The sequence below is a fragment of the Equus przewalskii genome, chromosome 28 (genome assembly GCF_037783145.1).
Source record: "Equus przewalskii isolate Varuska chromosome 28, EquPr2, whole genome shotgun sequence".
Lineage (NCBI taxonomy): Eukaryota > Metazoa > Chordata > Mammalia > Perissodactyla > Equidae > Equus > Equus przewalskii.
In genome coordinates, this window is record NC_091858.1 from 3,160,923 (window position 1) to 3,182,396 (window position 21,474).

The 21,474-nt window shown below is 48.8% G+C and overlaps 1 protein-coding gene across 15 annotated transcripts in view; it reads left to right on the top strand.

The window, feature by feature from the left end:
• The window catches only part of ANK1 (ankyrin 1), a 622,216-nt gene that overhangs the window by 105,095 nt on the left and 495,647 nt on the right, over positions 1 to 21,474 (top strand). For all 15 annotated transcript variants that reach the window (XM_070598780.1, XM_070598770.1, XM_070598775.1 and 12 more), the window contains exon 2: positions 5,324 to 5,425. In XM_070598780.1, the coding sequence (XP_070454881.1) occupies positions 5,324 to 5,425 (102 nt within the window). The remainder of the gene's footprint in view (positions 1 to 5,323; positions 5,426 to 21,474) is intronic.

A 21,474-nucleotide genomic window follows, 5' to 3' on the forward strand; every position in this document is an offset into this window, starting at 1 on the left:
TACGCCGTCTAATGGATGTGCTGCCCCAGCGGCTGGAAAGGATCTGGAGTCTCTTCCTGGGAATTCTGACAATGGCTTTGTGAGAGAAACCACATTCTGGACACTAAGACCCCTTGGGAAACAGAGATTATCTCCTCGCTGTTTACAGAAATTGACGATAGCTCAGTTTCCATTTATCCTTTTAGATATGAATTTTGCACTCAAAGACCTTGAGAAGTAATTCATGATTGGTCCTGGGGAGAACTTAGGCCAACTCAAGCCCCGGAGAAGATGTGAAGAGGCCCTGGGGTTCCCTTCCCAGGCCTAAATCTAAACTTTGCCTGGCCTCTGGTGTTTCTGCAGCCTTCACTGCTCCTGTGTTACCGGCATGCTGACATTTAGCAGCCAGCTTCCGGCCTCTCCTCCCAGGACACTGGAGCCCCCTCGGCGACTTATCTCTTGCTATATTCGTATCACCTACTCAGGAAGTGCCGGTTTAATAATAGTCTGGGTGTCTCAGGTAACCAAGGGTTCACCTCCGTTTCCCAAGAAGCCCTGAGGAGAACTTGGGACCCAGGAGGAATTCCATTCCCTTCCTTTCCCTCCACCAGCTTCCTCCTAAACTGAGGGCTGAAGGGGGCACAGCCTCTGAGCGCAGACGGAAGGCTCTCTCCAGCCAGGGCTGAACTTGAGAGGAATCTTATGGGCACTAGCAAACGATTGGCCCATGAGGCAGTATAGCACAGGGGTTAGAGAAAGACCCTGGAGGTAGGCTACTTAGATTCAAATCTTGGCCAAGCCATGTATTAGCTGTGTGACTTTGGACAAGTTATTTAACTTCTCTGTGATTCATTGACCTCGTCTGTGCAATAGAAGTACCTGCTTCATGGGATTACTGGGAGGAGCAAATGAATTAATTCATGTAGAGTACTTAAAACACAGTGAGAGCTTTGTAAAGGTAAATATTTTGTTATCAAAGAAAATTTAGGAACATTACATAGATTAACCGAAGGGATGTGGGCAAAGGACACAACAAAATGGGTATACCCCCTCCTCCCCTCAGTGCAGGCACGAGCGATTTTCTCACGGGTAAAATTCGATCGAAACTCAGCTCGAGAGGAGGAAGGGGCGAAGACGCAAGGAGGCAGCCTTGGTGAGGTGCTCTGAGGGGGTGTCCGTTCCTTGCTGGTGATGCAGAGTTGGGCCATTGTGGACTGATTTTTCTTGACACGTGAGCAGCCTCCTTTAGCTCCTCTAGTCTCCTCCCACAGGGAGGCCTCTCTGAGGCTGCCTCCAGTATCGAGAGGGCCAGGGACTCTGCTCCAATTTAACAGAGCCCAGAGCTATCCAGTTAGTGTTTGTCATTATTGTTGTTGTTGTTCTGGTTAGTATTTACTCAGGTGGGTATTCTAAGTGGAACGTACTAGATTCTTTTGACTTTCTTTCTGTCCTGTTGGGTTACACAGATGGTTCCTAGATGCACCAGGAAACTGCACCTAGGACAGGTCATTGGACTGGAGGTAACTGATTAGATAGATGGGCAGGATGGGCTGGGAAGAACGAGATGCTAAGAATGGGTCTCACGTTCCAACGAGGGCCGTTGCTGTGTGGCTTAACCAATCCCTGGCACCCAGGAGGTGCTCAGTGAATGCATGTGGAGTGAATCAATGGGCGCCTGCATGCATGCACACATGCCCCTTTATCCCCCAGTTGCTTTGTTTTACCAATCACGAGGGCAGAGACCTCTATTCTGATTTTTTATTCTCTCTCTTTGCCCAGCAGGATCCAGGACTTGAAATAGGACCTCAGTAAATAGACTGTAGAGTTAAACTGAGTGATGCACAGTGGGAGTGACACCATGCTCTCTCACTCACCTGTCAGATACTCTGAGGATCCTGCTCATGTCCTGACAACCCAGGGCCTAGAGGAGACCAAAAGGAAATGAAATGCCTTAGCAATTGAACTTCACCTCTAACTGTCTAGGTGACCTTAGCCAGTCACTGTATTTTCACCATCAGTTTTATCATCAGCGAAAGGAGGAACTGGGCTAGATGGCCCCTTTCTGGAGGTCTGTTTTGGCCCTAACACAGCGCTCAGGGTCAGAGCCACGCCCCGCCCGGCACCCTTTCTCTGCCGTGGGGTAACTGTTCAATTGGCAAAGGCATGAGGCCCCTCCCAGCCCCTACAATCTGTCAGGGCTGTGTGGACGCCCTCAGGTGTGAAATTGCTGAGAATGCGCCTCGGGGTCAAGGGAAGTGGAAAGGCACTGGCGTTAGTCAGGGGGGCCTGGGCTGAATCCCTGAGTGTTGACTAACCAACTAGCTGCAGAACTCGGGGAAACCTCAGTTCGTCACCTCTAAAATGTGGACAATTACACCTGCCTCAGCGGTTGTGACCAGCATGAAAAGATATCGTGTCGGTAATACACTGCCCAGTGACTGGTATTAGTAGTATAATTTCATTGATGTTATACAAACTGCAGAAATTAGTTAGCCTTCCTCAGCTTAGTCTACACGGGGCTTCCCTCGCCCTCTATTTATCTGCTTGTCTGTCTGTCATAAATATTCTCCTTCACTTCCTAGGTCCAGTCCTTTCAACAGTCAAACAGTGTCACTGGTTGATGTTGCACCTATTTTTACCCACCATTCTCAGGTTTTCCTCCCAAATCCTATGACTGTGCTGCAGAAGATAGTTTGGGTAGGTAAGAGATATACCTCTCTCTCATTCTTGGAGAATAATGTAGTATTTTTCCTAATAAAGTGGCCCCTCCTTATCCATGGTTTGGCTTCCCGTGGTTTCAGTTACCTGCAGTCAACCACAGCCTGAAAATGTTAAATGGAAAATTCCAGAAATAAACAAGTCATGTTTTAAATTGCCCACCTTCTGAGTAGTGTGCTGAAATCTCGCCCCGTCCCAGGCCATCCTGCCTGGGACGCTCCGTCACAGCGCCTCCGTCACTCCATCTCGTCACGTAGGCATTGAATCATCTCACAGCGTCCCAAGAGGATGGGCGAGGACAGTACAATGGGATATTGTGAGAGAGAGAGACCACACTCACATCACTTTTATTACAGTAGATTGTTATAATTGTTCTATTTTGCTAGTAGTTATTGTTGTTAACTCTTACTGCGCCTAATTTATCAATTAAACTTTATCGTAGACATGGATGTACAGGAAAAAATGTAGCATACATAGGGCTCAGCACTATCTGCGGTGTCAGGCATCCAGTGGGGGTCTTGGAAGCATCCCCGGCAGGTAGAAGGGACTACTGCCATTGGATCCAGACAGACTTTCTGCATCAGCAGGCACAAACAGACATTTCTCAGAGGGACTACACTTTAAGTCTGATTTCTCTGGGAGTCCAGCTTATGGGGAACCGACAGATTGATCCTCATTTCTGAGATACTCCCTCTAGCACAGACTCTTTGCCGAGGAACCTGGTGACATCCAGGGCCTGTGCTGGAAGCCAAGGGAAGTCTTGGCCTAGCAGACACTTCATGCTCTGAGATAGATGGAAGGTTTGGTCCCTGCCCCAAGAAGAGAACAACTTGGCTGGGGCGACAAACTTGCATAAATCAAATAACTTGACAAAGATGTATTTAAAATGCATTTAAAAAATCAAGCTCCTGTTCCTAGATTTAAAGATGGTAAATACTGGGTATCCAAGGACAGCATCTTAGAGGAGGTAGGAGCTGAGCAGACCTCGAAGAAAGGCGAGGTGAGAATTAGCAAATGATAGTGGCAGAAGGGTGCAGGATCCTGGGAATAGTCAGTGTGGGCCTGCAGGCAGACAGAGTGTGGGACTGCCACGGGGGACAAGGGAGGGAGGAGGAAGGGGCCCTCCTGCCACGTTGGGGGCAGAGATCCATGTGTGTGTGTTTGCTGTGAACAGGCAGATGCAGAGCTTGGGTCTGAGCTTCTCTAGCAGGGGGCCTGTGTGGGCCTGTGGGGTGTAGGGGAGGGCTGGCGGGACCGCAGGATTTTAGGGAGATCACCAAGGCAGACTGGAGTGGGGCTGGCTGGGAGGAGAGAAAGGAACTGGCTCTCCCAGTGCATCACTGGAGGCCTGAAGTGGTGGCGGCGGAGGGACAGGGCAGAACTCAGAGCGAAGGGCTGGACCACGGTGAAGGTGGTGTGGGTGAGGCTGGAGAAGCTTTTCTGCCTGGGATTAACTGTTAATTGGCAAAGGCATGCAGCCCCGCTTTGAGGGAGGATGAGGATTTAATTGGAGGATACTGTTTGGGATTGTTGGCGTTGGAGTCTTCTGCGTTTAGGGATGGTCATCATTAGCATATGTATTAGTTCCCTGTCACTGCTGTAACAAGTTACCACAAACTTGGTGACTTAACCAACTCAGCTGGGCGCAGGGGTGCTGCTCTGAGCCAGCTCGCCTCGTTCCTACCACACTCGCCTGCGTTCGTAGACTTTGCCTGCATTCATAGGCTTTATTTTATTGTCCAGCTCTCCCTCTCTCTGGCTGTCATTCATCTTTAATACACACAAGTGTTCCTGTGGCAGGGTCTTGAAATGCAGGGTGTAGGTGGCTGAGCAACAATTACCAAGTTATTCAGGAAGGTGCCTCACAGGGGCACCTGTGACATAAGGCTCACGTTAAGCTGGCAATGGAGCAGGGAAGTTAAGCTCACGGATTTCAGAGCCAGGAGGCCTGAGTTTGAGTCCTGGCTGTGCCTCCTACCTGCTGTGTGACCCTGCACAAATCACTTCAGCTCTCTGTGCCTCAGTTCCCTCATCTGTAAAATGGGGACCACCATAGTACTTACCTCTTTGGTTTTTTTTAAAAAATGAGGATTAAATGTGTATCTGTGTGTGTGTGTAAGTATTTATTGCATGTAAAGTGTTGATAATGGTTCTTAGCACATAGTAAGTGGTATGTGCTGTTTACTTAAAAAACAAAACTACAAATCAGCTCCAAAGGGCCTGTGTGTGGTGCCTGTGGCGCCTGCATCCGTGGCTCCTGGGGCCAGGCCCGTGAGACTCAGCCTCCTCAGTAAGGAGGCAGTGGGCCCTTGGACACGTGGAAGCAGTAAGACACCAGGCCGTGCTGAGCATTCACTTCTCAATGGGGTCCCTCTTCATGGGGTCCTACCCAAGCATACTTGCTCATAAAAGTACCAAAAGGATGGGGAGCTGGGCTGGAAAGCAGCCTCCTCACATTATGGATCGGCCAGGGGCTCTAGGCCCCCACCACACCCGCGAGCCGTAACAGGAGGGCGCAGTGGCTGCCGCCGTGACCTCGCCCCTTTTCGTGGCCCTAGGCTTGGATGGGACCGTGAGTTGTTACCACACAGAACACCCTGACACAGCCTGCTCTTTCTCCTCACAGGCCGACGCTGCTACCAGCTTTCTAAGGGCAGCAAGATCAGGTAACTTGGACAAAGCTTTGGATCACCTGCGGAATGGGGTAGACATTAACACCTGTAACCAGGTAAGTGTGATGGGGACAGGCCTGTGGTCTCAGAAGAGCGGCTGTTGCCCGCTGCCATTTCCTGAGAGCTTTGCTTCACCTCTATGAACCTTTTCCCGGTGGCCTCAAAAATCCCCCAGGGCTCCTGCCTGCTGAAGGCCCTAACCTTGGTGTTCACATACTGCCGCGATCCGGGGCCCCACAGAGAAGGGCCGATGTCTGAACAGTGCGGGTCGGCCCGGGCTCTGTCTCCTGAGGACTCTTCCCTTAGAAGCTGCCGTTGGTCCCTGCTGTGGTCTTAGAATATGTGGCCTTTGAAAGTGGGCAGGAGGAAGGGCCTTTGAAGGATGTCGTGTCAGTGGTGACATTAAATCTCCTTTGTCCCCCAGCAGCCTTTTGGGTTCTCTGCTGGGCTGAGGAGGAAATAGCGATGAGGACTCACTCTGTCAGGGTGTGGACGAAGGCGAGTCTGGCTCAGGCTGAGAACCAATGTGGCTTAAACAGCTTCACCGAGGTTCCAGGTGCTAAGCGACAGGGGCTTGGTTCAGGAGGGGCTGGTCAGGAAACTTAAAGTGTTCAGGATGGAGTGGAGGGCAGAGCCAGATTTGAGGCCAAAGATCTAGGAATTGACTGAATAGAGAGGAAATCCTCCCTAGAAAGAGAACAGGGTGCAGCTGAGACTTGTGCATTCAATGACTTTTGTTTTGTTTTGGTTTGTTTGTGCGTCTTTGCCGGCCAATTAAGGTGTTCAGTCACACATGCTAATTCAGTTTCGAATTGTGACCTTTTCTTAATCATCTTAACCATTAAAAAATGTTTCCTCTTTTTTGGGGGGCGAAGATTAGCCCTGAACTAATATCTGCCGCCAATTCTCCTCTTTTTGCTGAGGAAGACTGGCCCTGAGCTAACATCCATGCCCATCTTCCTCTACTTTATATGTGGGACGCCTACCATAGCATGGCTTGCCAAGTGGTGTGTAGGTCTGCACCTGGGATCCGAACCGGCGAACTGGCGAACCCTGGGCCACCGAAGTGGAACGTGCGAACTTAACTGTTGCACCACCAGACCGGCCCCCAAAAATGTTTTTAATTGCAGTGAAATGCACATAACATAGAATTTGCCGTCTTAACCGTTTTTAAGTGTACAGTTCCGTGGCATTAAGTACGTTCATGTTGTGGTGCAGCCATCCCCACCATCCGTCCTCAGAACTCTTTTCATCTTGCAAAACTGGAGCTCTGCACCCATGAGGCACTGACTCCCCGCTCCCCCTCCCCCAGCCCCTGGCAACCATGCTCCTTTCTGTCTCTGTGAATGTGACTCCTCTAGGGACCTCATGTAAGTGGAATCATACAGTGTTTGTCCTTCTGTGACTGGCTTATTCACCCAGTGTAGTGTCCTCCAGCTTCCTCCACGTTGTAGTGGACCGGATGACTTTTACCAGCCAGCAGGGGCAAATTCCTGGAATGCAGGTTGACTTTTCTACCACTCTCTGGCCCCTTGCCCCCTCAGTCTCTCCTCTCTGTAACAACCCCCCGCCCCCCCCCGGCCACTTGAGTAACAAAACTGGGTGAGGCGAGCAAGCTCTCCTCCTCTTACACCCCTGCACCCAAATTTACCAACACATGTGTCCGCAGACTTAAGGATGTTTGTGGTGATTCTAACCAAACATACAGAGCTAAAGATTGGCCTTTGATAGCAGACTGAGACCCGGAACCCATTTCTTTCTTGGGAAGAGGCAGTAGGAGCAAAGTATGGGGGCAGAGTGAGTCCTGGGATCAGAGTGGCTCAGGAGGGGGCTCAGGGATGGTTTCAACGCCAGCCCTCAGCCAGCCCTCAGCAACGGCTGTAGGAGCTGTGGTCCTGTTGTCCCCGGCCGGCAGGAGGGGCCGCGTCCCTGGGCAGAGAGATGCGGTCCGAGGCAGCGGCAGCGCCGAGGAGGCCCCTCCGAAGGGCCGCTCCGGTTAAGGAGCGCGTGCCCTCAGAGGCCCTCCAGGGCGAAAATGCCAGCTCGGGAAGGAGTCCACTTAGCAGAAATGGGGACAACTGCACCTTCTTAAGCCTTGAGCCGGGGCTGCTTTTTCGGTGTGAAATTGAAAGATTCTGATGACCCCCAGGGAATGGCTTTGTCCTGATTGCTCTCCCGTTGGTGAGGCCCTGGGTAAGCGGCTCGTCCCTCTGCCTCCTTTCCTCGGAGCACCTCCGCGTTCCTCTCGCGCTCAAGGAGCAGCGGGCACCAGGGGGGATCTGCACTTTATTGACATCGTTTCCGGTGTCAATCTCAGTGCGGGTGACAGGAAGGCTCCAACCTCAGGCTGGAGACTGCTGTCCTGGCCACGGCCTGCCTCTTTGTTTCAAAAGGAACCTGCTGCCAGCCAGGAAATGGATGTCAGAGGGGAGTAGAAGGGGGATTCGCCACGGCGGAAGCCTCTCGCTGCCGGTTTCTCCCCTCAGCTCCTCCGCCCGTCTGGGCGCTGTTGGTCTGCGCCTTGTGCTCCGGGGCTGCCCAGGGGTGGGGCGCTGCCGGCCTCATTCTGGTTTCTAGGGCGGCTCGGCCTCTGCTCTGGAGTGGAGAGCCTGGTAATGGGGGACTCCAGTAGCTGAACTTCGCCCTCAATAAACACATTAGCGCGCCCATCGGGACAATGCTGCTGCTCTCCGCTGGTCACAGAGCCGGCCTCGTAATGGGACTGCAGCTTTCTTCTCTTTAAAACATGCCTTCGTTGCTCTGAGAGGATAAAAACAGGCTCTTGTCCTGGGGTCAGGGCTTGAGAGTGTGCTTTTGCTTGAATCCTTCGAGCTGGTGGCCAGTGAGAGCGGTAAGACAGCAAATCCCGATCCTTATGTAAGTAACACACTTTCAAATAGCATGTTTTGTGGAAAGAATGCGTACTGCTTGCCGTAATAGGAAGTAATTACTCTAAGTAGTGTGAAAAGAGGAACTCTGAGCTTACATAAGAGACATCTGAAAATTCAGGGCAGTTTCCTCATTGCATAGACTGTCTACTAATGTTTGTCATCATCTCATTATTATACTTTTAGAGAAGAACAAATTCATACATAAGGACACACATATACTCATGCATGCACTTGTATCTCTATACGAAGGCCTGATCCTCTTGTTTATTCAATCAGTGTTCCAGCTTTAGACCCATGTAGCCAAGGGCCTCTCTGCACACGTACGTGGACTGCAAGGCTTTAGGGATTAAGAGTAAAAAAGAAAGTCCTAGTCCTCATCCTCTCTGAGCTGTAGTCTACTGGTAGTGAGAACTATGTCAAATGATCACATAAATAGATATGCAAACCAAACTCTGTTAGGAACTGTGAAGGAAAGGCATAGGATTATGTGAGAATATATAAGAGAGGCTTGACCTAGAGTTGGAGGTCGAGAAGGCTACCATGAGGAAGAGATAGTTAAGCTAAGGGATGAGTATGGTTAATGAGCTGAAGGAAAGGGAGAACATTCCAGTGGTGGGGAACAGCCTGTGCAAAGTCCCTGAGGCAGAGAAGAGCACAGAAAGTTTATGGAAGGCCAGAGTGGCTGCAGGGCAGAGAGCAGGAGGGACCAGGTGAGGCTGGAGAGGTGAAGTTGGGAGCACGCTGGACCTTATAGGCAGGAGCAATAGTCACAATGGTCAACAACTAGGACAGTGCGCCCCAGGGCTGGAGCAGTGCAGTGTGTATGCATGCACTTGTGTGTGCATTGTGTGCGTGGGGGTGTGTTTGCCTGCTGCGCCACGTGTTAACCCTACAGTTGCTGACTGAGGGGAAGGATCTGGGGGAGGGGACAGAGTGGCCAGAGCAGCAGGGGTGCTGAGGCAGTGGCTGTTGACAGAGAAGAATGGAGGTGTTTCAGCACTTAACAAGCTGGACAGCTGTGTCGCCGTGTTCTGGTGGAATATCCCCCTGCTTGCTGAAGGCGGGTTAAGGATTCTGACCTTTATCCTAAGAGCAGAGGGAAGCGAACCACAGATCCAAGCATGTGATTGGCGGTGTGCTTTACAGGGTCACACTGGCTACTGTGTGGAAGATAGATGGAAGGGCTCGGGGTGGATTGGGGAAGCCAGTCAGAGACTATTTCAGTAGTCCAGGAGAGAAATGTCAGTAGCTTGGAGAAGGGTCATGGCTATGGAAATGGAACAAAGTGAACAGGCATGGGTGATGCATTGGAGGTGGGAGGGCAGGGAAGGAGGCTCCAAGAATGACCCTCAAGTGTCTGGGTTATGCAGGGGGTGGAGGGTGGCACTATTCACTGAGACCAGGAACGCTGGGAGTGGACTTAGTGTGTGGAAATGGGGTGAGGAGGCCGGAACAGGGCTGTGTGAGTCCTTGAGGAATCTGAGTGAAGATACATAGTAAGCAATTGGATATTTGAGCCTGGAACTCAGATAAGAGGTCCAACCCAAAGATAGATATTTGGAAGTCATTCAGCATTCGAGGAAGTCAAATGCTGGCGTCGGCTGATGAAAACTGGGATGAGAGGCATGTTGAATATAATCCCACCAGAGTCTTTGTGGGGGTCAGTCCACATTCTTTATTAAACACCTACTTGGTGCCAGGTACTATTCTAGGCCCTGAACAAGACAGACAAAATAGACGAAGTTTGTGCTCTGGTGACATTTATACGCAAGTAAAGAAGACAGACAATAACCAAGAAAATGAACAAACATGTCATGTCAGCTACTGAGAAGTACCATGGAGGAGAAAGGTGTTTTAGGTGGGGCAGTTAAGGAAGGCCTCTTTAAGGGTTGACTTTTGAGCCCTGGCCGTGGTGGTCTCAGCACACAGGACCCAAAGGAACATAGGGGCCAGGGGCCCTTTACTCAGCCTGGCACGGTGTCATTCTTGCCACTGCAGCAGCCACATGGCGATGGGCTGGTTGGTTCATGTGTCAGCTCAAAAGCCATCATGAAGACACAGTGATGCCCAGAGCCTGGGGTGGTCTCTCCTACAGTTGATCAGTCCTCTCTTGCAGCTCAGTCGTGTCTACCATATAGCATGGTAACGTTGATCGAGTCTTATCTGTCCTAGTAGATGCTAAGTCACCTGGGGGCGAAGTCCCTGACTGCGTACTCCTCACAGCGCCCAGCGTAGGGAAGTCATGCAATAGATGCGCGATATTTGTTTAAATAAATGGCTACATAATTATGTACTTACCAATATCAGCTTCGTATGTTCCAGTTGCAGAGTTATTCCTAGATTACTTAATCAAATCAAAATAATTTATTATGGAAGCCATAGCAATTTAAAAAAACGTTCTGGGATGAACTAATTGACTCTATACATTTACCACTTAGACAAATAAGAAGAAAACAAGCGGAGAGCAGTGAGAGCCTCTGTTCTCCTGAATTCCTAGAATTGTTGAGGCAACAGGGGTGCTCCACTGGGAACCCAGAGCTGTAACTCCAGGGGCAGAAGCCTCATGTGTTAGGCTTCTGTTCTTATTACGCTAACACGCACTGCCTCAGTTGGCCTTCCTGATAGGAAAGAAAGTTACTTGAGACCTCAGGAGAAAATTTCACGCCACAAGGAGAAGCCTTGTTGTTTACAGTGCTGGCATAAGGCAAAGAGTTGGAAGAGAGGTCTTCTGGAGCAGCCCAGGCCCCTCCGTCCTCTTAGCCTGTCTTATTTCTCTCCATTGTGCTTGTTACTGCCTGACTTACTAAAATGGAGGCAGCATGAAGGCAGCGGGCTTTGTTTTATTCAGCGCTCCTCGTCAGGATTCTACCTGGCACACAGATTCGGTCAGTAGACGTTAAGTCTGCTGTAACCACCAATGTCTAAAGCTTATGTACTTGGCACTTAGCCCACATAGGAACTCCATCTAAAAGAGCATCGTGACATAGTCGTTCTTAGGATAATGACTCTCCTGCATGATGATGGTTCAGATTCTGGCAGTAGCCTCACTCGTCAAGTACGTGGCAGTATTTGCTGCGGTCTCCAGAAGCTTGACCATCACATGTCATCGCAATGACAAACACATGAACGATTTCTAGTGCCGAAACAGCCAGGGGAAGCATGCGAAACCGTTCTGGTTCCATTGATGCTTCCCAAATCTTCACATGGACATTCCACATGTACCCATCACTGCTGGGTACTTGTTTATCTTGAAGGTAAAGGGCTTTAGGCATTTCAAATAAATGGAACACCTGGAACAATAGTTTCTGCTGGAGTAGTCTTTTCTACAGACACCGAATGCTAAGTCTTTTGATCAGGATTTGTTGGGCTCTGGTGATTGTGATGCTTGCTTCCTTTCCAAATTACAGAATCTTAGAACTTAGAGAAGATCATGGCATTCAACTCTCCCCCCGTATAGTTCAGACAGCTGAGGTCTAGAGGTTACCTCTGAGTATCTTCTGAGCTTTATGACTTTGGATTTGGTGAGGTGGGCTTAAGAAGACCACCTGAACTTTCTTTGCTCATTTATTTATTCCGCAAACGTGGTTGAGCACTTACAGTGACCCAAGCACCTTGCTAAGGCTTAATCCATTCATCCCCCCCCCCCCCCAAAGAACTCAGAAGCGGGAGAAGAAGTCCAGCTTGTAAACAGAAGCTTACACATTCAGTGTTATATGTGCCATCCAGAATGAGCACAGAGGTTGCTTTCATCCATTTGTGCCTTCATTCAACAAATATTTATTGAGCTGCTGTGTGCTGGCTACTCAGTGGTGGGTGAGCCCCAGTGCCTGCTTTCCTGACGCTTCTAGTCTCAGGGTAGCGGCTAAAATGCCTGAGTCAGAGAAAGGCTTTTAAGGATGAGTAGGAGTTTACTAAGAAGAGAACTGGGAAAAGAGAATGGCAGTGAGAAGGAGCAGACTGTGCCAAGGCAGGAGTGGTGAAGGGCATCAGTGAGATTGGGGTAAATGAAATGAAGGAGCGTGAGGATGGTGGGCAGTCAGGCTAATGAGGTTATGTCCATATCAGGGTGGCTGCAGAGCCTGTTACTGTTCTCTGTCATTTTCTTTTTCTTAGGAACTATTTCCAGGCATAGAAATGGCATTCAACTGCATAGTCACTAAATCCTACCTGCACCCCCAAACTCAGACAGAAAGCCTTCCTAATATGATAATATGGCAACGTTAAGCCTTCTTAGAACGTGCTGCCTTGTTGCAGTTCTGGAATAGCAATAATGGAGAGAGAAGGATATATTATTGCAGCCCCCACTGAGAAGGTGGTGCTCTGTGGCATGCAGAGAAGTAAACAAGAGAAGCCGTTAGATGCCCCTACGCCTGGTGCTGTGGAGTCTTCTGAAGTTCTGGTTCCTACTAGAAAAGGTATTAGTGAAAAAGATGGAACTTGAAAACCCCCACCCTCTGAATTATTTTAAATAGGTGTACCGCTTTTGCGTCTCAGCAGAAATAAGCTATTTGATGTTCATCTTGCTAATTATAATGACTAATTCGTAGTTTTAAAGTATGTTGATTACTTATTGGGAGTCAGAGTGACCCACAGTGTTTAATAATCACAGATTCTGGTTCTACAGTGTCTCTCCTTTCCCAGGCCCTTCCCCAGGCCTGACCACTTTTTTTTTTTTTTCCTGGTGAGGAAGATGGGCCCAGAGCTAACATCTGGGCCCATCTTCCTCTATTTTGTATGTGTGATGCCACCACAGCATGGCTTGATGGGCAGTGTGTAGGTCCACACCTCGGATCCGAACCTGCGAACCCTGGGCCACTGAAACGGAGCACGTGAACTTAATCACTACACCACCAGGCGGCCCCAGGCCCAATCACTTTTCATGCTCACACCCCTGCGTGAGGTGGATAGAGCAGGAGATTGACAAAGGAGGTCGCCGAGACTCGAGACTCGGAGGCAGAGGCCAAGAGCCTTCCTGATCCAGCGGCCGGGTCTCCCAGCACCCAGCCCCAGTGTCTGCACCGCGCCCCACAGAGGACTTGAGACCATGCAGCAGAGCCCGCTGCTCCTTGGGCGACCTCCCTGTCCTGCTTTCCTTTTCCTTTCCCTTCCTTCTCGGTTACGGAGGAGTTAACTGACCAGTTCAGTTATATTAAAATATCCATTTGTAGCAACAACACGGACATCTCTGGATCCCAGGGACCAGGAAATGGGTGAGCAGCATCGTCAAGAATGATATGGACTATATTGCAAGGAAAGCACACTCTCCAACCTCCACTTTATGGTTTGATTGTCGTGAATTTACAATATGAAAACTAGCTGTGATAGTCTTGAGAATCTAAGAAAAAAGATGGCTCTCTGTGTGTGTCAGGCTGCATGAATGTGCATTCAATTCTGCAAACTCCTTTGGAGCTCATGCTATGTGCCAGGCCTGATGCTAGGACCTAAGATACAAAAGAGGAAAACAGGACTTCAAAAAGTCCACTTTGAGAGACACAGACACAGAGCAGATAAATGCAGTTCCATCTGATAAGGTCCTTGATAGAGTCTTCAAGTGCCATGGCAACACGGTGGAGGGAGTAGCTCGCTTTTGGGGGGCCAGAAATAGGGTGTGGTGTGGCGATGAGAGAGGGACAGGGAAAGTCACAGAGAAAAACGACGTTTGATCTGGGCCTTGAAGGAGGATTCGCCTCTCTGGTTATTAGAGGGAATGCTAACCCCGTTCTGACTGGATACACTATGCGTGTGAATTTGCCTGGGATTATTTTCATGTGATTTTGAATTCTTTGATAGAAACATTTTTGACAACTGTGTCCCTGATTTTAGTGTTTCATGACTTTTAACACAAATTAATGCATTGCAGTTGTTTAAAAATTCACACTATACAGAAATCTGTAAAGTCTTCTATGAGACTCCCCGCAGACCCCCACTCCCCAAATCACCGTGAACAGTTTGCTGTGAACCTTGCCATCCCTTTTTCTGTGCATCTCTACATGTGTATCTTAATTGTTTTCCGAGAGCCGTTACATTGTTTTCTTCTGGAATTGTGGAATTAAGAGGAAGCTAGGAGACGGAGCAGTTCTATCATTTTGAAGATATGTAGACTGAGTCCCCGGGGGATGAAGTGACACATCAGGAGGGCAGTTCAGAGGCCTTAACTCTCAATCCAGTGTTCTTTCCTCTAAACTCACTGCCCTGCTTCTCAAGGTCTGGCTCTTCTTATCTTTTTAAAGGAATGCCAAGATCTCGGACATGGAAACTCTTTCTAGTCCATAGGAGATATTCTTAGCTGCTGGGCTGGATTTCAGAATTCCATTCTCTCATTAACCTGAGCACACATCCTCCTCCGGGCTCCCAGAGGCCTTCACCCCGCAGCCTCTCTGCGCTGAGCCCGGGGGACTCCTCCGGGCGCGGAGGCTGCCCAGCGTTTGTACAGAGCGCAGAGGCGGCCATGCGGCATGGATTCAGCTCCTTGCTGAGCTCTGAAATAGTGCGGGTATATTTTTTCTTTTTTCTTTTTTAAAGATAATGAAAAGCATTAGAGTGTTTCTCCTCCTCATGAACATCTAGTAAACAATGAATGTTAAGAGCTACCTGGGTCGGAGAGCTAAATTTAGATCGTACTAAAGCAAATTAGGGAACGTGCTTAGAGCCGGTCTGTTGCTTTCCATCTGCGCCACCTCTGTCTGAGTTTGCGCTTTCCTCTCGGTTTCTGCTCTCATTCTCCCTTCCCTGTTCCTGGACAGGAGACAGGTTGGCAAAGGAGATAAGGTGTGATTTTCCGCCAGGGTTATGGCAATTGCTTCAGCTCTGTCTGGCTTCTGATTCATTAGATTCCAGGACCACATATTTTTAGCAGACCTTTCCCACCAAGCAGTCTCTGGGGAGCCATGCGATATCTGGGTTGGAGAGAGGCTGCAGGTGGGATGGCCCTTTGGAACGTGATGCCTCCCCTCCCCTCCGGAAGAGGCTGCCCCTCAGCTGGTTCCCACGCAGGGCTGGGGGCTGCTCTCCTGGCAAGGTTTGGTGGCATTCTGGGGTTTCCATTCTGGAATCGTCTCAGAACTCTGGTAAAGCTGACACCTCTTGGGTCCTTTAGAAATAGGAGGGATGCGTGTGCTCAGCTCTTCACACTGGCTCTGAGTCCTTAGACGTGCAAGAACCCGAACCGGCCACCCATCCTCTCCCACCAGAGCCAGAGTCCCCCACAGCTCTGCCTCCACTTCTCCCACCACGTTGTCTACGCTTCTCCCACTGCTCCTTCGAACCTATAAAAAAGTTGCAAGAACAGAGTAGAGAATGCCCACATCTGCCTCACCCAGAGTCTCTATTACCATTTTACTGCATTTGTTCTTATCTGTCATCTGTTCGTTTATCACTATACTCTATATGACAGAATCCTCATCACCCCTGGACATTCCAGTGTGCACCAGGCAACAGTAAGGACACTCTCCCACATAACCACCCTACAAGCCTCCCAATCAGGAAATCAACGCTCGTGCCACACAACCATCCACAGACCCCCTTAACATTTGCCACTGTCCCAACAATGATAAATTGTTCTCCCTCTCTCCCTCCCTCTCTCCCTTCCCCGCTCCTTCCCTCCCTTCCTGCCATCCCCCAACATCCCCCCAACCGCCCCCCACCACCAGGCCCTTTTCTCTCTCTCTCTTTCTCTGTTCCAGGAGTCTATCCAGGAACACATTTTGCATCTAGTTGTCATGTCTCATAGTCTCCTTCAATCTAGAATACTTCCTCCGTCTTTGCCTGTCTCTCATGTTTTTGACAGTCTTCCGTTCTGTAGTTTGTACCTCAACTGCGTCTGCCTATGCTCCCTTATGGCAGACTAAGGCAGTGCATTCTTGGCAGGAATACCACAGAAATCATGCTCCCTTTCCACCCCTGGATCACCTGGTGAAGTCGGTGTCTGCCAGGTTTTTCTACCATAAAATCATCAATGTTTCCCTTGTAGTTGATCAGTATTTTGTGGGGGGTGGAGGGATATTCCAACATAATGCCAATATCCTGTTTCTCCTCAAACTTCCAGCCTCCAGCCTTGGCGTACGTTGCTGACGTCTGCCTGTGTCAGCCACTGTGATGGTTCCAAAGAGTGATTCTTCATCTCCATCGTTTCTCACGTTTATTAGCTGGCATTCCAGTGAAGGATCAGCTTTTCCTTCTCCCCTGTTGATTTACTTTTTTCATTATTTATTTATACCTGTTCAGACTCATGGGTTCTGGTTTGATTCGATGGGTGGTAATCTGATAATCTCATGATTTATTTTCAAGTTCAAACCTAAGTTAGGCCAATAGAAACCCTTTCGATAAGCTGGCTTCTTTGTTCTTTGACATGTCCTTAGATTCCTTCAACATTTCCTTACTTTCTGGCACAAGTCATCCCAGGGTCATTTTGTTCTGTCCCTGCCCCAACCCTGGATCAGCCATTTTTCCAAGGATCCTGGTTCCCTTTAGTGGAGGATGGTGTTTAGACACCAACATCTGGTTACTTGATGTGCACATTGCTAGTGGTTAGTGTGTGGGGATAAACTAGTGAGTATATGTATATATATATTTAAAATCCATGAGATCATGCCAATACTTCCAATTCTAGTCCAACACCACAGGGGTCTTTCTAGCCCTTCCCCTTTCTGGGTTTGTAAATCCCTTCTGACAGTGGGAAACCTGACTCCCACTGATTCGCATCATCCTCAGCATAGTTATTTATTTGCTCGAGGTAACAATCTCCCAACCACTCCAGTACCCCCTCCTCCTTCTCTGACACAAACACGCTACTGTCAACAGGTACCCCAGCAGGGCCCTCGGTTGGTTCACTGCCCTGCATCCTCAGATGCCAATGTTTCCGAGCCAGGAGGGGAGGGAAGGACAAGGGAAGAGAAGGGAAGATGGGAAAACTCCCATTCACTTTTGATTTCATTTCTGTTTTGGCTGAAAATTTAATGCAGCCAATTTGAGGAAAGGAATCAAGATTTGTATTGTTCATGTAGTTTTTTGCCAGCAGCTTAATGCATTCCCTCGTCTCGTCAGCCCATGTGACAGTCAATCCCTCCCTCCTTTCCCATCATCTTGTCTTTGTTCCTTGTCCCCTCTGCCTTGGGTTTCCATGGTCTCTGCCTTTCTTTCCTCCCTTCCTCTTTCTCTCTTTGGCATCGATTTCTGCATTTGGGGTAGAAATGGCCACCACTTCAATCCTTTTTTTCTCTCCATAAGCCCTGTTTAAATCCTTACTTCCTACTCTATTTCAGGACTGCAGACCTGCAAACATATAATGCCAATGCTCTTGCTCTGCCAACAGGGACAAATAATAGAGCAAAGCTGCAGGTCACAGATGAACAGGCTGGTTGTTACTTGGGGAACTAAACTTTCGTATCATAGAGTGTAATACCTTCTCTGGACAGATAGCACAAACCAATAGAGAATCCAGACTGAGTAGGAAAGTGGGATATTAAGTATAAAAACCTAGGTGGAGACCCTCTATGTATACATCCTTGTCCTTGCTTGGGGCGAGATCTTCCGACTGGTTCTTTACTGACCGTGTGGATAGAGTGGAGTGTGGCATGAAGACCTTGCCTAGAAGTCCCTCTGCCCTGCCTCTCTGGTTCACTCTGGGCTTCTTGGACTTCTTGGCTTTCTCTGCCACTGCTCTTGGCTTATTCTTCCCAGGACTCCAGTCCTTTCCTTTCCCATCAAAACTTCCCCTGGCTGGTGCTCCATTGCCTCTGGGCCTGGCTCACAGTGGCCAAGAAATCTAGTAAGCTGAACCGGGAACGTGGTAGTAGGCGTTTATGAGTGAAGAGGTTATGCTTTGGGCCAGCCCCAGTGGCCTAGTGGTTAAGTTCGGCATGCTCTGCTTTGGCGGCCCGGGTTTGGATCCTGGGCGCGGACCTACATCACTCATCTGTTAGCAACCATGCTATGATGGTGGCCCACATAAAGAAAAAAAGAAGAAGATTGGCAACGGATGTTAGTTCAGGGTGAATCTTCCTCAACAAAAAAAAAGAAAAGGAAAGGTCATGCTTCCTGGATACTACATTAATACGTTAGCTTAAGTCCTCTGGAAACACTGTTTAGCTCAAAGAAAGGGGGTGGGAGACTGAAACAATGAGTTTCAGGGGACGTGAGGTGGGAGGGGCAAGTGGACCTCAAGGTCCTCAGGACACAGCTTGAGGCTGCCTGCTTTGAGGGGGCAGGGCCAGCCATGTTTGTGGGTAGAATAAACAGCTGTGAGAAAAGGAATGGGGACTGGCAGGGTTGTGTGTCTGCACAAGCGTGTAAGCATCAGCTATTGAGATGTTCTTGGGATTTTCAGAGAGAGCAGGGATCTCGGAACACCATGACCTTTCTGTCTGACCCTGTCCTCTGCTCTGCACAGGACGTGGAGTAAATGTCCTATGACATGTCTACTGTATTTGTACATTTAGAAATCAATTAGTGTAACTGGGGCAATCAGAGATGCTAAACAGAGGAATCATTTACTGAGAACAAATGTCTGGAATTGTGTGTTTTGCCAGTGGAATTTCTCACAGTTGGTATAAGAAAATACTCCAAATTAAATCATTCAGGCTGAATGTAACTTATTTTCTTCTTCTTCTTAAAACTGTTAAAAGAAACACAGCCTGGCTGAGATCTCCTCCCCCTCCCATTGGACAGATTGCTTCTCAGAAGAATCCTCTAAATTGACGTTTTACCTGAAAAAGAGCAAAGGCAGATGAAGAACTCCAGGTGTGTGTGCTTGGCATGAATACTGTTGCTGAAAAGAGCCTGAGAAGGTTGTCTGCTGTGTTAGAACCAAGCGAATGAGATCATACGCAGCCAGGTGGCCGTGCAGGGTCGGCACAGGGATATGTAGGATGTAAAATGCTTCGAAGAACATTGCTCCCACCCTAACGATAAGAAGAGGCTGGATAATCTACAAAATTATCACTTTTCCTGAGCCCAAGGGCTAAGCTAGTCAGAGGGCTAAGCGTGCAAGGCAACCAAGTTAACTGAATTCCAAAGAGGAACGAGCCCCTCCGGGGGGGGCCACTGTTTCAGCTTGGGCAGAGTACAGGAGAAAGAGGCGGCTACCGGACAAGCCAAAATCTTAACAAATTCTTAGAGGCCAGTGTGGGTCAGTGTTTCTGGAACAAGCTTTTCTCCACAGGCCTCACCAGAAATATTGGGTAAGTCAGGAGACCAACAAGAGGCTCCCTCGGTGACACAGGAGTGCAGGAGGTGCTTGGTGGCTATGGAGGTGGGGGGAGGCGAGGAGCAGACACAGCCTGGCCTGCTTCCCTGCACTCTTCCCTCATGTGAAGCAAAGACAAACCTTGCCTTCAGACCACAGGCAAAAATGCATTCTCCATGGGGAGGAATAGAAACGGACTGTCCCTGCCCCTGGGGACGTTCCTGCCCCAAGACACAGGCAGAGAGCCAGTGCTGCTGAAGGAAAGGTGCAGGCGGAACCCTCCACTCCTAGGGGAGGGCAGGAAACCATCTTAGGCCAGGATCCTACATCAACAATGAGCAGAGGTCTGCTGCTACTGGAGGAGGAGCAAGGAACTCCCACCCAAGACCAAGTAGAGAGACAAGGCAGATTTCGCTGCCACAGAGAAGAGGGGAAGGATTGCTTTAAAAAAATCCCAGCTTTGAGGTCCAGGAGCACAGCCTGCCTAAGACTGCAGCTGGACTAGGACAGACGAGAACGCCCATGCTCCCACCTTACAACCAGGAAGAACATATTACTGCTGGGAGAGGGGCAAGAGCATGGAGTAAGACCCCATTTGAGGCGTGGGCATGCAGGGATGGCTGAAAGCCCAGGGGAGATGAGGAACACAGAAAAACCCTGTGGCACTCCAGCTCCAACTCTAAGCTCAAGGTAACAACAGCCTACCTTTAGAGGAATTGGAAGGCTGTGGTGCACTGAAGGTAACAGAACCCGAGCTAGGTCTACTCCTGACTAGATTGACTCAGCCCCCACCCCCACGGTAACAACTTCACAGAAGAAGAGGCATGTCCATTTCCAGGCATAAATACTATTTACTTCAGTCTCTATTACTCTTCTACACATAATGTGTGGCATTCAATTAAAAATTACAACACACACACAAAAGCAAGAAACAGCAAAGCATTGTCAAGAGACAAAGCAAGCAACAGAACCAGACTCAGAGATGAACTGGATGTTGGAATTATCAGAATGACTATGATTAATATATTAAAATACCTGTGATTACTGTGTTAAAGGATCTAGTGGAAAAAGTGGACAACATTCATGAACAGATGGGGCATTTCAGCAGAGAGATGGAAACTATAAGAAAGAGTCAAGTGAAATGCTAGAAATAAAAAAAAAAACCTTTCTTGGCAATGAGGAATTTCTTCAATAGGTTCATCAATGGACTGGACACAGCTGAGGAAAGAATCAAAGAACTTGTAGATAAGTCAGTAGAGTGATCAAAATTGGAAAAAAAGAGTGGGGAAAGAAAAACAGAACAGAGCAGCCAAGAGCTGTGGGACAGTGTCAGCTGGTCTAACATACACGTAATTGGAGACCCAGAAGGAGGTGTCTTTAGGAAGAGGAATCTGGCAAGCTGGTGTTTTCCCCTGAGAAGGGCGTGCAGTTAAAAAAGTGACCGCAAGCAGTTCTTGCTTTGTTCCCCAACTTGTAATTTAGCTGAAGCATTGACTCTCATATTCCTCCACCTCTGTCTTGCTCATCTTCTACAGCCAGTTATTTGGGGGAAGAAATGTGTGATTTCCCCCTTAAATCCCCCTCAGCAGTCTGTCTGCCATTCAGCATCAAGAGGAGTGGCTGTGAAGGTTAGGTGGAGTGGCTGAGAAGATGCAAGTCAAGATTCAGCAGCCTGCCTTTTCCTTTTAGCAAACAACCTAAACTTGATTTAACTAAAATAAAACACGTGAATCCTGGCTTTGAAGGGATGGTAGATTGCAATTCATCTCTGTCTGTAGTTACAGCTAAGAACAAAGAGCTCACAGAATTTGCACCCCTCCTTTCTTGTCTGAGCAATAAAAAAAATCAGCTTAAAGAAAAAGAAAGTATTAGATATGGTGTTTATTCATGAAACACTCTTTTAAGCTACTGGAAGTGCTCTCCTGTATAGACCAGTTATGCATTTAATAAAACAGTTGTATGAGCTCCTTGGTGCAGTAAATTAGTTTTCAGGCATTCAATGACTTCAGCGGCTGGACGGCAATCAGCCATC